Source organism: Euleptes europaea, chromosome 16 (assembly GCF_029931775.1).
Source record: "Euleptes europaea isolate rEulEur1 chromosome 16, rEulEur1.hap1, whole genome shotgun sequence".
NCBI classification, from domain to species: domain Eukaryota; kingdom Metazoa; phylum Chordata; class Lepidosauria; order Squamata; family Sphaerodactylidae; genus Euleptes; species Euleptes europaea.
The window spans coordinates 1,097,089-1,112,788 of NC_079327.1; the positions used below are offsets into that span (position 1 = coordinate 1,097,089).

Below are 15,700 nucleotides of genomic sequence, written 5' to 3' on the forward strand. Positions count from 1 at the left end.
TGGCTGCATTTGTTTTAGTATTATTTTATATAACCAGGCTTCTAAAAGCGCTGATATGTTCAGGAGGGGCATTTTTTGCACCGCGCTGAAAACCCTTCCATGATTCTTCTTGTGCCTGGTTGGGCAAGAATTAATTGGCAAATAGAGAAGGGGACCTCAATGTAGCCAGCAGTTCTCCAGGGACCAGGCCTCCGACCCCCACAACAAGCCATGAAAGTGTTTCTGGAGCTGGAGCAGCATCTTAAAAGGTAACTGTACAACAACGTCTGTTGCATTTTAGACTGTCCTTAAAAGATCCCGGTTAATGTTGTCTGTTGCAGGTAAGTTCAGTGGCTTTTTGCAAAAAAAAAAAAAAAAAATCCAGCCTTTGTTTGCAGACCGAGAGGCCACCTTTGCAAGAGGGAACAGCTAGCTGGGACTGAATATAAAAATTTCAACAGAATAATGGCTGGATTGTCTCAGCTATTCAGTGATGCACATTTTTAAGCTATATATTACAATTCTAAACGTTGTTATAATTCAGCTAGGAAATCATTTACAAGAAGATCAGGAAATAAGGATGAATCAGAGAATTGCAGCTTTGAGCGTGACCCTTGTCGAAGGGCTTGCGGTGACCTCTGACCCTGGTTCTGAATCCCACCTGTACAAAAGACATAAGAGTTGCTAGTTTCCTTCCTTCATCGTGAGAAGTAAAAAAAGAGAGCGGTCCCCTCGTAAAATCTTCAGTCAGCTTATTACAGCGATTGCCAGCAAAAGAGAACAAATATACATTATAAGTACAAAATAAGCAATTACTAAAAACCCAGATAAAATATTATCTCCCTAAAAATATGGCCATAGTTTTAATGTTAGGATTTAAAATTATTTACTATACCCACCTTTTCCGAGCGAATTTTAATCGCTACAGATTGTTAAATCTTAAGCACAGCTTGTGGTGGGAAAGGGGCCATCAAGGCACAGCTGACCCCTCTCAGGGTTTTCAAGGCAGGAGATGTTCAGAGGTGGTTTTGCCATTGCCTGCCTCTGCGTAGCAATCCTGGGATTCCTTGGTGGTCTCCCATCCAAGGACTAACCAGGGCTGACGCTGCCTGGTTTCTGAGATCTGATGAGATTAGCTACCCTGGGCCATCCAGGTCAGAGCGCAGCTTACTGTCTTAAGTGTATTTTTTATACCTTTGCAACGTTCTCCTTTCCTGGAATGGAGTTGTTGAATTTGCTCTTGAGCATTTGTTCTGCCAGGCATGCCAACGGGGCAGGATCACCAGTGCCAGTGGAAAGCTGTAAGCTCGGAGCTGCAGTAAGGTTTTTTAGAGTGTGTTCTGTCGTCTCCGGGGCTCAAAGAGAAATAAAAGGGCCGCACCGGTAACAAGAGATTAAAAATAAGGCCAATGCTAATGGTGCAAAATAGGTTATACTATTTTTTATTAGGGGAGGGGTTGTGGCTCAGTGGTAGAGCATCTGCTTGGCATGCAGAAGGTCCCAGGTTCAATCCCCAGCATCTCCAGTTAAAGGGACTAGGCAAGGAGGTGATGTGAAAGACCCCTGCCTGAGACCCTGGAGAGCCGCTGCCGGTCTGAGTAGACAATACTGACTTTGATGGACCAAGGTTCTGGTTCAGTAGAAGGCAGCTTCACCCAAGGGGCTTTTTCAGGGGGATCTGTAGTTATTGCAGCAGTCCTGCAAATGAGCATAAATTCTGTTGTCTCCGGGGCTCTTCCGTAAAGGCTGGCGACAAGTGAGCATGATCGACTCAGAGCTCCCGACCCTGCCTAGTATCAGAGGAGCATGCCTATTATTTTAGGTGCTTTGGATCACAGGCAGGGCAATGCTGCTGCAGTCATCTTGTTTGTGGGCTTCCTGGAGGCACCTGGTTGGCCACTGTGTGAACAGACTGCTGGACTTGATGGGCCTGGGTCTGATCCAGCAGGGCCTTTCTTATGTTCTTATGCCTTACCCCGACCCCAACAGGTAGAGGGGCTGGGATGGTCACCGGCCTTTACAACTTCTCTGAGTTTGCACTGCTTGGCCACGGATACCCCAAGGAGGTTGGTCCTTGCACACACACCCCTTCCTGCAAGAGTGCAGCTGGCGGTCCTTGTGAAGTTCTTCTGCTGCAGTGGGGAGAGGGATTTGGGAACTGATTCCCAGGGCTTCCTTCCCGGATGGGAGAAGCCCACAGACTCGGGAGCAGAGATTGCTCTTGTCTGCAGCTGCCTCTGGGCGCCCACCGCTATGGGGCTTCTCATGAATGCTCTCCTCTCTGTGTAAGTCAGGCCAGAGTGGTGTGACGGGGAATCTGGTCCCTGCTCGCAGCTGAGGGCTTAGCTGTAGGGAAATTGGGGTAGCTTCCCAGTCGTAGGTTTGTGTGGAGGCAATAGCTGATCTCACCTGGATCAGGCAGGCAACTAGCAAACGACTTGGCTTGCTTTTGTGTAACTCTTACAGTCGTTTATTTTGGAAGTGGGGTGCCTAAAATTATCACCTCTCAGTCTTCTCCTCTGCAGGCTAAACATGCCCAGCTCCTTCAACCTTTCCTCATAGGACTTGCTCTCCACACCCCCTCACCATCTTTGTTGCTGTCCTCTGGACACGTTCCAGCTTGTCTACATCCTTCTTAAATTGCGGTGCCCAAAACTGAACTCAGTACTCTAGGTGACGTCTAACCAGAGCAGAGTAAAGCGATACCAGCACTTTGCGTGATCTGGACACTATACTTCTGTTGATAAATTAACATGGTTGTATTCCCTTTTGACGTAGCCTTGTTTCTTATTGATGTATTTATTTACAAAATATGTGTCCCCACCTTTCTGCCCTTACAAGGGCCACCAAGGCAGCTAACAGTTTAAAACATGGCTGATAAAATTACATTTTAAAACCATTAAAATCTGAGGAACCAGCTCATGGCCATTTTGGCCCTGGGGAAGAGGCAAACCCAGACTTGCATGGGAGGTTCCCAAGTTGCCCTCCTCTGCCCTCTGGGCTCGCAAGAGAGCCACGATCTCTATTTAACTTCCAACCCACTTTGAACGCCACTGACATCAACTATGTTGCCCCCAGGAATGGGAACCCACCCATAAAGGCACAGAGTTTAGCTACAGCTGTCTTCTCCCCCCCCCCCCCCAATAGAACCATTTTTATTCTGATTCTTATGTTGTGGTCATTGTAGCAGAAGTTGGAGATCTGTGTGAGAAGATAACATTCAGTCGGTTTGAAATGGCACAGAACTAGCTGGGTGGAAGGGTAAAGGTGGCTAAATTTGGAGGGGACTGTGCCAGGTGGAAAGGGTGTTATACCTGGGGGGTATTTGGTTTTCTTGATTGGGGGGGGCTGCTTCCAGAGGAGCGCCAGGGTGGAGCAGCGACCGTGTGTATATTCAAGGGGGACTGCATAAAAGACTCAGTTGTCATTCCTGTGAGTATATTTTCTTAGGGCTGACATTTTCTCACGGCTGTTACATAAGTCTATCAGTAGACGCCACCCCCACCCCTCTGCATTAATTCCTGTTTCATTAGCAGCATTGAGAACTACTGAGAGGGCTCAAACCACCAGCAGCATCCAGTGTACAACCAGAGGTCACTTCGAGAAAGCGGGGTGTGTGTATGTTGGGGGGGGGCGGCTTTATTGCCTTATTTCTCTCCTCCTCCTTGCCTTAATTCCTTTATTCTGCTATAGAGAGGCAGTGTAGCTCACGTCTCTCTGCCCCTCCACCCGTATATCCTTGTTCTTTACTACCGTGGTATGTACGTGGGGATAGAAAAGGGTGGGGATCAGCCGATAGTGCATCATCTCTGTGCTGACCGCAGAAGGAAGAGGGGAATCGCCTGCCTCCCCGTAACCAGGAAAGGTAAAAACCCCTTCTCTACAGGGCTCAACGTTGAGACACGCAGCCAGACTTGAAGTACACCTCTTTACTAGTGGTGTGTTAGTTAACTTCACAGTGCGCTGTTGTCCCGCCACTAGGAAGTCTGCTGGCTGTGAACATAAGAACATCAGAAAAGCCATGCTGGATCAGATCAAGGTCCATCAAGTCCAGCAGTCTGTTCACACAGTGGCCAACCAGGGGCCTCTAGGAAGCCCACAAGCAAGACGACTGCAGCAGAATTATCCTGCCTGTGCTCCACAGCACCTCATATAATGGGCCTGCTCCTCTGATCCTGAAGAGAATAGGCATGCATCATGACTAGTATCCATTTTGACTAGTAGCCATGGATAGCCCTATCCTCATAAGAACATAAGAAAGGCCCTGCTCGATCAGACCCAGGAGGCCCCTCAAGTCCAGCAGTCTGTTCCCACAGTGGCAAACCAGGTGCCTCCAAGAAAACCACAAACAAGACGACGGCAGCAGCATTATCCTGCCTGTGCTCCACAGCACCTGATATAATAGGCATATTTCTGATCCTGGAGAGAATAGGTATGCATCATGAATAGTATCCATTTTGACTAGCAGCCACAGATAGCCCTATCCTCATAAGAACGTCAGAAAAGCCCTGCTGGATCAGACCCAGGCCCATCAAGTCCAGCAGTCTGTTCACACAGCGGCCATCCAGGTGCCTCCAGGAAGCCCACAGACAAGACGACTGCAGCACCACCATCCTGCCTGTGTTTCATAGCACCTCATATATTCGGCATGCTCCTCTGATCCTGAAGAGAATGATGAGCATGAATTCATCCTTGCCTGTTGCCAGGGTCGTTTCATGGCTCCAGTGGCCATGTGGGGGGGGGGCGCAAAGGAAAAAGCCCTGGGGGCTAATTCTGTTTGAAGCTCTTTGATATGGTTCGTGGAGCCCCATTCGAATCCACAGAGGCCGTGAAACTGGTTTTTTTTTCTTGCCAGTGCCATGTAATCAGTTGACCATACGAGGGAATGCGTTCCTTACTCTGACTGCAGTGGCGAATCTGTCTCTCTCCAAAGCTAGAATAGAGACCAGCAGAGAGCCAGCGTGGTGTAGTGGTTAAGAGTGTGAGACTAGGATCTGGGAGACCCGGGTTCAGATCCCTGCTCTGCCATGGAAGCTTGCTGGGTGACCTTGGGCTAGTTGCACACTCTCTGTCTCGCCTACCCAGAATCCTTGAGTTGAAAGGTGACCGTAGAGGCCATCTAGTCCAGCCCCCTGCTCAGTGCAGGATCAGCCTAGAGCATCCCTGGCAAGTGCTTGTCCAGCCTCTGCTTGAAGACTGCCAGAGAGGGAGAGGTGCTCGCCACCTCCCTAGGCAGCTGATTGCACTGCTGAACTACTCTCACTGTAAAAGAAAAAAATCCTAATGTCCAGCTGGTACCGTTCCGCCCGTAATTTATACCCATTATTGTGAGTAATTGATGTGAGAGTTGATGGGAGGATAAAATGGAGGAGAGGGCAATTATGTAAGTTGTTGTGGGTCCCCATTTGGGAGAGAGGTGGGATATAAATAAAACAAGGAAATAATAAAGTGCAGATGAGGGCTCACATGAACGTACCTGCTGCAAAACCTTCCTTCTGCATGGTGCCGGGTTTCTTCCTAACCACGTTTTCTAGATGGAAGCAGTTTTGTGTCTAAGCAAGCCCTTTCCTTTCATGTGTCTTCAGTCCTCGCAGTGGTCTGAAGTGGTATGGCCCAGGCAGAGTCTGCACTACCCTCTTGAGATTTGGGCCTGGTGATCAGGCGGGTATGGTTATCACACCAGGAACCAGGGTGTGAATGACGCCATATTTGCAAAACCATACAATGATTCCCTTGTGTGATGTCACAATTTTAGGCATTAGGAAGAATTTTCTAACAGAGTGGTTCCTCAGTGGAACAGGCTTCCTCGGGAGGTGGTAAGCTCTCCTTCCCTGGAGGTTTTGGAGGTTTTCAAGCAGAGGCTGGATGGCCATCTGTCAGCAATGCTGATGCTATGACCTTGGGCTGATGATGAGAGGGAGGGCATCTTGGCCATCTTCTGGGCATGGAGGAGGGGCAGGGAGGTACTTGTGAATTTCTTGCATTTTGCAGGGGGTTGGACTAGATGACCCTGGTGGTCCCTTCCAACTCTGTGATTCTATGAAGTGTGTTCCTAAGATTCTCGCCTCTTCACCATGTGTAGATGTTGTGGATTGTGCCATATATGAATGTAGCATAGTGCATAAAAACAGAAGTTCTGTGCCCCAGAGGACATTATGCCAGGAATCCAGTCAGCTTCATCTCCTTGGTGCTTTCCCAAGAGATGGGGAGTGAACATCTCTCGCTTTACGCACAACAAGGAATCTCCTCCCCCAACCCCAAGACTGTTGGATTGGGATAGTTTCATAATGCATTGGGGGGGGGGGGATTTGCATGGCTGGTAGTTAACAGCATAGTGCCACATTCCTCCTTTGTAACGCTTGACCGAGTCATTGTGCACATAAAATTCTTGCTTGCCCACTTTGAAAAATATGCTGAGCAAGTCTTCGTTGTCTGTTGCGTTATTATTAGTCATTTGATATTTTCGATGATGCGTTCGAATTATCCAGAGACCTTCCCACATAATAATGTTCTCGGTGATCTGCTCAGCCACCCTTCAAATGGGCACCAGAGTGCCGAGAGCGCATGGCTTCTCCCACATTGGAAGTTGAGGCGAGACTGGCATGGGCGGCTCTCTCTGCCTACAGCGGGCTACCTCAAGCATCCTGATCCTTTGTTCTGTTTAATGTGGCGTACCTTCCGTGTTCGTTTTCAGTGAGATAGCTAATTCTGATGCGTGGATTAAGTGACAAAGCTTTTGAGAGCAGTTTTGACAAGCCAGATTCAAGGAGTGTATTTAAATAATTGCGGTATTGGGGCATACCAAATTGCTCCACATGAATGCTCTTCCAATGTGGGGTAATCTAGGCATGATAGTGGCTGCCTCGGGGGAACATCTTTCATTTCCTATTTTTCATAAATGCTCTGTTGTACCTCCAAGAATGGCTGGCTTCTTCCGCTGTGCTGCACTTGATTGGCAGTGCGCACACCGCCTGTTTCCTTCTCAGTACCCACCAAAGGTAGACTTCCATGCTATAGAAGGAAAACTGAAGTAGAGGTGACGTGCGCAGGCCCTGAGATCTGGAGCTGATCCACCCATCCTGCCGATCCAAGCGCTCTCCCTGCTATCAAAGGAATCACAAGTGGGGAAGACGTTGGCTGGTGCTGAAAAGAAACGAAGGGAGGCGACCACTTCTGCATACCCGGAGTTGCTTTGCCAGCACCATTGAAGACTCCCTGTTAGTTGCTACCGTCTTTGTTGCCCTCCTCTGGACGCGTTCCAACTTGTCTACATCCTTCTTAAATTGCGGAGCCCAAAACTGAACACAATAATCTAGGTGGGGTCTAACCAGAGCAGAGTAAAGTGATACCATCACTTTGCGTGATCTGGACACTATACTTGATGCAGCCCAAGATCGCATTTGCCTTTTTAGCTACCGCATCACACTGCTGACTCATGTTCAGTCCTTTTCGCACACACTGCTGCTCAGACAAGTCTCCCCCCCCTATAATGATGCATCTGATTTTTCCTACCTTAATGCAGAACTTTACATTTATCTTTGTTGAAGTGCATTTTATTAGTTTTAGCCCAATTCTCCTGCCTGTTGGTGCAATCCCTTTGCGTGGTTATGATCTCTGAAAGAATTCTACAGATTTTTATGCCAGCTGTACAGGTTTGGAGAGGGAAAGAGTAGAAGTCCAATAGCACGTGAAAGACTAACAAAATTTCTGGAAGGGTGTGATCTTTTGTGAGCCACAGCTCACTTCTTCAGATACAGCTAGAAGGTGATTCCGTCTATCCTAGATGGAATCTATGGTATGGAGAGACCCTTCTTGAATTAGCAATACTGTAAGCGACACTATAAACGCTGGAAGGTAAATGTTTGTTCTGCTGGTTGGCCTTTGCTAAATGGGCGCAGAGCAAGGAAGGGTTTGGACTGTGTTTGCCCCCCCCCTTCAAACACAAGTGGAGAGCCTTCCCCAGGCAAGCCGGTGCTGCCCTGGGGGTTTCCTGGGCCTGTTTCTTTTTTTTAGGGGAGGGGGAGTTTTTAAGACTACTGAAGAAAAGAACAATAAGAGTCCAGCAGCAGCTACAGTAAGCTCCTTAAGGGGGGGAGGGGGGCCAGCTCCTGCCGAAGAAGTGGGATGTAATCCGATCATTTCTTGGCTTTCATCTTGTGTCCCTGCAGAGGACGCGCGGCTCTTTTATTTTGGGTGGGGGGTTTTCCCTCTTGTAAGTGGCGTTGAAACCGATGGCAATACTCTGTGACCAACAGCACCGTCCTAAGCCGAGTCGCCCCCTGCTAAGTCCATTGAAGTCTATACCGTGGAGTAGTTAGTGGTTAGCATGTCGGACTCAGATCTGGGAGACTCAGGTTTGAATTCCCACCCTGCCGCAAAAGCTCGCCGGGTGACCTTGGGGCCAGTTATGCGCTCTCAGTCAGGCCTCCCTCACGGGATTGTTGTGAGGATAAAACGGAGGAGGAGGACGTCATCGGCCTTTGTGGGGTCCCCATTTGGGGAGAGAGGTGGCGTATAGGAACGAAGTGAAACAAAGGGGGTTACCGCACTTGTATTCCCAGCGATGTATTAAGAGTTTGAAAATGTTATAAAAAATACTGTTCGCACTTTGTTTGGCCCCTTTAGTTGTGAAGACGACTTCCAACCATTTATAAGCCGTGGTATCCAAAAACCCTAAGAGTTACCGCACTTTGTATTCCCAGCAATGTATTAAGAGTTTGAAAATGTTGTAAAAAACATGGCTTTAAAAGGGTTTTTGGATACCACGGCTTATAAATGGTTGGAAGACGTCTTCACAGCTAAAGGGGCCAAACAAAGTGCGAACAGTATTTTTTATAACGTTTCCAAACTCTTAATACATCGCTGGGAATACAAGTGCGGTAGCAGCCCCTTTTAAAGCGATGTTTTTTATAACATTTCCAAACTCTTAATACATTGCTGGGAATACAAGTGCAGTAACAGCCCCTTTTAAAGCGATGTTTTTTATAACATTTCCAAACTCTTAATACATCGCTGGGAATACAAAGTGCGGTAACCCCCAAAATGTTTGCAAAGGATGTTTAGGATGGCTCTGTGAGCGTCCTAGGAAAACGCCCTGGCCTTTTTTTTTTTTAATATAAATTTTATTTTTAATGTAATAGGGATACAAAAGGAAAAAAAGGGAATGGGTAAGATAAAGGAAAAATAACATCTTGCCATTAAGGAAAAATAACGTAGGCATAAACATCTTAGAAACTAATCAAGCAGACCACATTATTATTTTATTTCTATTATTCGGGCTAAATTATACATATGTTAAAAAAAATAGACACTCTCTACATCTAACCTATAACCTATTATATTGGGCATAGCAGTTTCCTACTCGGAGCTTAAAATTACCTTATTTTATCATATCAGGTTTCTATTTTTGTTTCTATTATCATTAAGCCTCAACGAACCTGTAGAATAATTTCTATTTTTCATTAAACTGTTTTGTGTGTCTGATTACTGGTTGTGTTTGCCATGTAGGTCATTTTAGCCAAGGTGGGTAAAGAGTCCATTATCCTTCCATTCTTCTGTGTCTGGTAGCGATGGTTGTTTCCATTTCCTCCGCCGTGGCCTTTTGGAGGGCCGAGAGTTTGTGCAGGGTCAGCCTGTTGTGAATGACTGGGGTGGAGAAGCAGCGTTGCCAACTCCCGGTTGGGACATTCCTGGAGCTTTTTGGGTGGCGCCTGGGGGTGTGGTCGGAGTTAGGGGAGGGGTGGGAGCTCAGCAGGGATGAGTGGAGTGTGGAGTTAGGGTTGCCAGCTCCGGGTTGGGAATTACCTGGAGATTTGGTGGGTGGAGCCTGAGGAGGGCGGGGTTTGGGGGAAAGTGGGGCTTCAATGGGGCATCATGCCATAGAGTTGGCCTTGCAAAGTGGCCGTTTTCTCCAGGGGAACCAATCTCTGCCGCCCAGAGATCAGTCGTAATGGTGGGAGATCTCCAGGCTGGCCACCCTCCGTGGAGTGGTCATTTCTGGCTCTCTCCAGCCCTCCACCTGGAGGTTTTGCACCCTAAGGGCTGCCTTTTTTTGGGGTGGAGGGGAGTCAAATGGTTGACTGGGATGCAGAACCCTTGAATTCATCCAAGGGGGCGGGTGCAGCCCTCGCCTTCACCGTGCCAAAAGAGCCGGCCGCCAGTCTGTGGAAAGGGCCTGTTCTGGGAGTAAGCCCCCTTGAAGGGGAGGGGCCGTGGCTCAGTGGTTGGCATGCAGAAGGTCCCGGGTTCAATCCCCAGCATCTCCGGTTAAAGGGACCAGGCAAGTAGGGGAGGTCGTTGTGAAATTCCTGCATTGTGCAGGGGGTTGGACTAGATGACCCTGGTGGTCCCTTCCGACTCTATGATTCTAAGTAGTCGATGTGAAGACCCCTCTCTGCCTGAGACCCCGGAGAGCCGCTGCCGGTCTGAGTAGGCAAGACTGACTTGGATGGGCCCAGGGGTCTGATAAGGCAGCTTCATGTGATGGGGGGGGGGGCTTGCTTCTGGATAGGCCTGCCTGGGCTTGATTCCCGCACCCCCCCCCCCGGTCCCTTTGTGGTCCAGCTCGATGTGAGCCTCCTGGGAGCAAGGGATGCGCTGGGTGGCGCGAGGGGGAGCGGGTGGGGGCTCTCCCCCCTCTCGGGGGAGGGGCTCTTGGGGTGGGGGGGCGTGGCCGGGGGCCGGGGCGGCCAATGGGCGGCGCCGCCGCCTTGCAGGCATCGCCCGCTCCGGAGCCGCGCCGGGCCGCCTTGGGCTGCCCCGCAGCGCCCCGACGCCGCTCCCGCGCCGGGTGGTGGTGTGGGGCGGGGGGCGGGCGGGTAGGGGTCCTGGGCGGGTAGGGGTCGGGGGGCGATGGAGGTGGGCGTCTGCCGGCTGCGCCACTTCTCCATCTCGTGCCTGTCTGCGCTGCTGGGCACCGACACCTCCGCCCCGAGCCTCGACGGCAGGTAAGCGGCGGCAGGTGAAGCCCTCCTGGCTGCGCGGCCGGCCGGCCGGGCTCCGCTGCGGCTGCAGCGCCGGATCCTAACGGGCTCTTCCTCCTCCTCCTCCTCTCCCCCCTTCTTTCCACCCCCCCCCCCGCTTTGTGTGTCTCCTGCAGCTCGTCCGGCGCCAGCATCGTCGCCATCGACAACAAGATCGAGCAAGCCATGGTAGGTGCACGGGTGGGTGGGTGGGACGTGCAGCAAGGGGGGGGGCTTTTGTTTTGCACGGCCCCCGGGTGGGTGGGGGGGTCGCCTGGATTGCACGCACCCCCACCACCCCCACCCCCGACCCTCCCCAGCCCCCGCGCCGCCTCCGCTGTTGCTAGGCAAACTCCGTCCTCCGGCTCCCGGCTATAAATAGCGCGCCCCGCGGATTGGCCGCAGCCCGGTGGAAGGGAGGGGGCTGGGTGACGTCATCGGAGGAGGGAGGGAGGGGGAATGCGGCAGGGCGACCCCCCCCCCCGTGCACCGGTCTCCCAGCGCAGCCGCGGGAGAGGGATGGAGGCGCGCGCGTTGCGCATCCCTGGGGGGGGAGGGGGCTCCAGGGGGGCCCAGATCTCTGTACCCCCCCCCCACAACTCTGTGCAATCCGGGTCTCCCCCCTCCCAGCCTGACTCCTCCCTCCCCCGTGGATTCTTGGCAGGCCCTCCAACAACACCCCCCCCCCAGCCAAAGCCAACCATAGAATCATAGAGTTGGAAGGGACCACCAGGGTCCTCTAGTCCAGCCCCCTGCACAATGCAGGGAATTCACAACTGCCTCCCCCCCCCCCCCGCCACACACACACACCCCCAGTGACCCCCTACTCCATGCCCAGAAGATGGCAAAAGAAACCCTCCAGGATCCCTGGCCAATCTGGCCTGGAGGAAAGATACCTTCCTGACCCCAAAGTGGCGATCTTTCCCTGGGCACGTAAGAGGGCCGGACACCATCACAACCCTTCCTGCCCTCCCTCTCATGATCTGCCTAAGTTCACAAAATCAGCATTGCTGACAGATGGCCATCTAGCCTCTGCTTAAAAACCGTCTACTCCAACTGGCAGCAGCTCTCCAGGGTCTCAGGCAGAGGGGAGGGGGCCGTGGCTCAGTGGTAGGGCACCTGCTTGGCATGCAGAAGGCCCCAGGCTCAATCCCCGGCATCTCCAGTTAAAGGGACTAGGCAAGTAGGTGATGTGCAACAGTTAGAGCGGTTCCTCAGTGGAACAGGCTTCCTCGGGAGGTGGTGGGCTCTCCTTCCCTGGAGGGTTTTAAGCAGAGGCTGGATGGCCATCTGTCAGCAATGCTGATTCTATGATCTTTAGCTGATCATGAGAGGGAGGGCATCTTGGCCATCTTCTGGGCATGGAGTAGGGGTCACTGGGTTTGTGTGTGTGGTGGGAGGAGGTAGTTGTGAATTTCCTGCATTGTGCAGGGGGTTGGACTAGATGACCCTGGTGGTCCCTTCCAAATTTATGATTCTATGAAAGACCTCTGTCTGAGACCCTGGAGAGCCGCTGCCAGTCTGAGTAGACTATACTGACCTTGATGGACCGAGGGTCTGGTTCAGTATCTAACAGCATCTTGGCCATCTTCTGGGCATGAAGTAGGGGTCACTGGGTGTGTGTGTGGGGGGAGGTAGTTGCGAAATTCCTGCATTGTGCATGGGGTTGGACTAGATGGCCTTGATGGTCACTTCCAACTCTATGATTCTATGAGTATAAGGCAGCTTCAGGGTGTCAGAGGTCTTGCACATCACCTACTGCCTGGTCTTTTAACTGGAGATGCTGGGTGTTGAACTGGGAACCTTCTGCATGCAATGCAGAGGCTCTGCCACCAAGCCACGACCCCTCCCCAGTGGCACCTTAAAGACTAACAAAATTTTTGCTAGGGCGTGAGCTACCACGAGCCACAGCTCACGTCTTCAGATACAGCTCAAATGTGAGTCCATCTGCCCTTTAGTAGTGAAGTGTAGATGGACTCCCATTCTATCTTCATCTGAAGAAGTGAGCTGTGGTTCATGGAAGCTCACACCCTGCCAGAAATGTTGTTGGTCTTTAAGGTGCCACTGGACTCTGGATCTTTTCTACTGCTACAGACAGACTTAACACGGCTACCCATCGCGATCTCTCTCCACAATTAAAAGCCAACCTTGACAAGGAAAGGGGCACGGCTTGGTGCTGAAAGCACCAGAAGGGAAAAAAGGGAGGGTGTTCCGGGGGGGCAGCCACTGAGTAGGCCCTGCACCTCCTGGCCGCCTTCTCCCCCTCAGGAGGTCTGTGGCGGAGTGTGCGCTTGCTCACACAAGCCACCAAAATGCATTCCAGGTAAGACAGTGATGTAAGCTTGTGCGGTTCGGCCCCAGAAGATGGCTTTGATTGCGGCTGAAATGCAAGGACCAATAAAACACCTTCAGGGCCTCCCAAAAGGGGCATTGCCTATTTTCATAGAATTATAGAGTTGGAAGGGATCACCAGGGTCATCTAGTCCAACCCCCTGCATAATGCAGGAAATTCGCAACTACCTTCCCCCCCCCCACACCCCCAGTGACCCCTACTCCATGTCCAGAACATGGCCAAGGTGCCCTCCCTCTCATGAGCTGCTTAAGGTCACAGAATCAGCACTGCTGACAGCCTCTGCTTAAAAACCTCCAGGGAAAGAGAGCTCACCATCTCCCGAGGAAGCCTGTTCCATTGAGGAACCGCTGTGTTAGAAAATTCTTCCTAATTTTGTGCCATGGCAGGGTGACTTCTCAAATGTTTTGTTTGTGCGGGTGGGTTCTGGCAGGAAACCCCTGGGCTGCGTTCAGCCACTGGTTTCTTGCCTTTTATGAATGCCGTTGAACAGATAGCAGAATGATAATCAGCTGCAGGAAACTCCCAGCTTTGGCCCACCGAGTTGATGCAAACACAGAGAATTTAGCTCTTTAAAATATATCTATTTCCGGCTTTCCCAGCGGGTGAGAGATGGGAAGAGGCCCGGCCTCCACATCCTGAGTACGTGGGGAAAACGGCAAATGGAAATCAGGTGTGCCGTTAAGGGGCTGAGACGCTCAGGGCATCTTTGCCCCATGGCCTCCTCGTGGTCCCCTTTCCCGGAATCCTAACGTGTCTCCCCTTTTTTCCAGGATCTCGTCAAGAGCCATTTGATGTACGCCGTCAGGGAGGAGGTGGAGGTCCTCAAGGAGCAGATCAAGGAGCTCGTCGAGAAGAACAGCCAGCTGGAGCAGGAGAACAGCCTCCTGAAGACGCTGGCCAGCCCCGAACAGCTGGCCCAGTTCCAGGCCCAGCTGCAGACCTCTTCTTCGCCCACACCCTCCCAGCCGCAAGGGACCGGGCAGCCCCAGCCGCCGCTACCGGGCTCGGGGCCTTCGGCGTAGCTTGAAAGCCCGCTTGCGAAGATGCGCTGGACTCTGCCAAGGCAGGACTGCCAGGAACGCGGCCGAGCGGCTCCCTGCCCGCCTTCCTGCATGCGCTCCCCCCGCCCTCCCGGTTGCGAAGACTCTCCCGTGCCTGGTGCCCATCAGCCACAGGATGTGTTCTGTTTCCTTTCCCAGTATTTAAGGTGTTCACTTGGGTCGTGTGGGGGGAGCGGCAGCCCTTTCAGACTTGCTTGTCGGCGGGGGTGGGAGCCCAGAACTGTCTGGGGGGATCTGCGCTAATCGTGCCGGAGACGGCAGCGGCCAAGACCGGGGGTCTGTCCGCACGAAGCTGCTTTTCCTTGAGAACGTCCTCCTGTCTGGCGCCGCAGGAAATGCAAGCGTGTAAAGCGTGGGGATATGAAGAGGTAGGCTGGGGTGTTGGGAATGAAGACCCCCCCCCCCAGTATTTCCACCCAGGAGAAGGACCTCAGAGAAGGGGTAGGGAGGAGGGGAGTTGGCCTTGGGTACCTGCAACCTTAAAATGCAAATGTGCACTTAATTGTTTTTCTGTAGTCAAGGGATGTGTCTCAAAGTTGTATTTCTAGGAGGGGAAGCAGGAAGTTGACACATCGGCTGTGACGTATATAGGATCGTAAAAAAATGAAGGTTTATTTGCTTAATGTATATTTGTGTATCTAGTGTAATTACTTTGTAAAATAGGAACTGTAACTACTCAGTAAATTGTACAGAGTGAATTCCAAAGGGTGAACTGAACATTGTTCGGGGAGGGTTTTTTTTTTTATTATTTTATTTTTGATGCTACACGAATTAGATTTGCACCCCACACGGCTCTTAAGAAAATGGCTGATTGTTGTCTGTGCAAAAGCGCTGGAAATTGTCTTGGATCTGAATACCTTGAAGCCAAACTAGTTCAGGGTCAGGCTGGGGTGACCAACACTGCAGGAAACTATCAGTCTCACAATGCATTTTTGCATTATTATTATTATTATTATTTTGCATATGATCTGTATAGTAGTATGCTTACATTTCTGTGCATGTTCTTTGGGGGAGAAATAAATTGTAAAACATCAGTATATTTAACTATTGCACTTCTCAAGTTCCAATAAAGCATCAAATGTTGATTAGAAGCTACAGGTTTGAAGGTAATTGCTACTTTCCACTCTGGCATTCCAGAGGAATGTTTAAGCATCTTTGCATTTATAAACCAATGTGTGATTTTTGCTGAATTGGATGCAGACTATGAGTGAAACCAGAGGAGAGCCAGTGGCCACAAAATCTCACCTGTCCTCTTCAGCCCAGTTGTTGAAAAAACAGCCTCTTCCTTACTCGGAAACTGCCCTCTTGAGCTGCTTGGGAAATGATGAGCAGCCCTGTAGTAGAGC

General features: G+C 51.0%; 1 protein-coding gene across 2 annotated transcripts; it reads left to right on the forward strand.

Annotated features, from left to right (window-relative positions):
* The first annotated feature begins 212 nt into the window (after positions 1-212).
* On the forward strand, positions 213-14,315 carry TSC22D1 (TSC22 domain family member 1). Of its 2 annotated transcripts, none has more exons than XM_056861940.1 (3): positions 213-248; positions 11,078-11,129; positions 14,064-14,315. In XM_056861940.1, exons 2-3 carry the CDS (start codon positions 11,127-11,129, stop codon positions 14,313-14,315), a joined length of 255 nt encoding a protein of 84 aa, XP_056717918.1. In that variant the 5' UTR covers positions 213-248; positions 11,078-11,126. The 2 variants fall into 2 exon arrangements, with proteins under 2 accessions (XP_056717918.1, XP_056717917.1); XM_056861939.1 differs by lacking the exon at positions 213-248 and adding an exon at positions 10,831-10,925.
* The last annotated feature ends 1,385 nt before the right edge of the window (positions 14,316-15,700 follow it).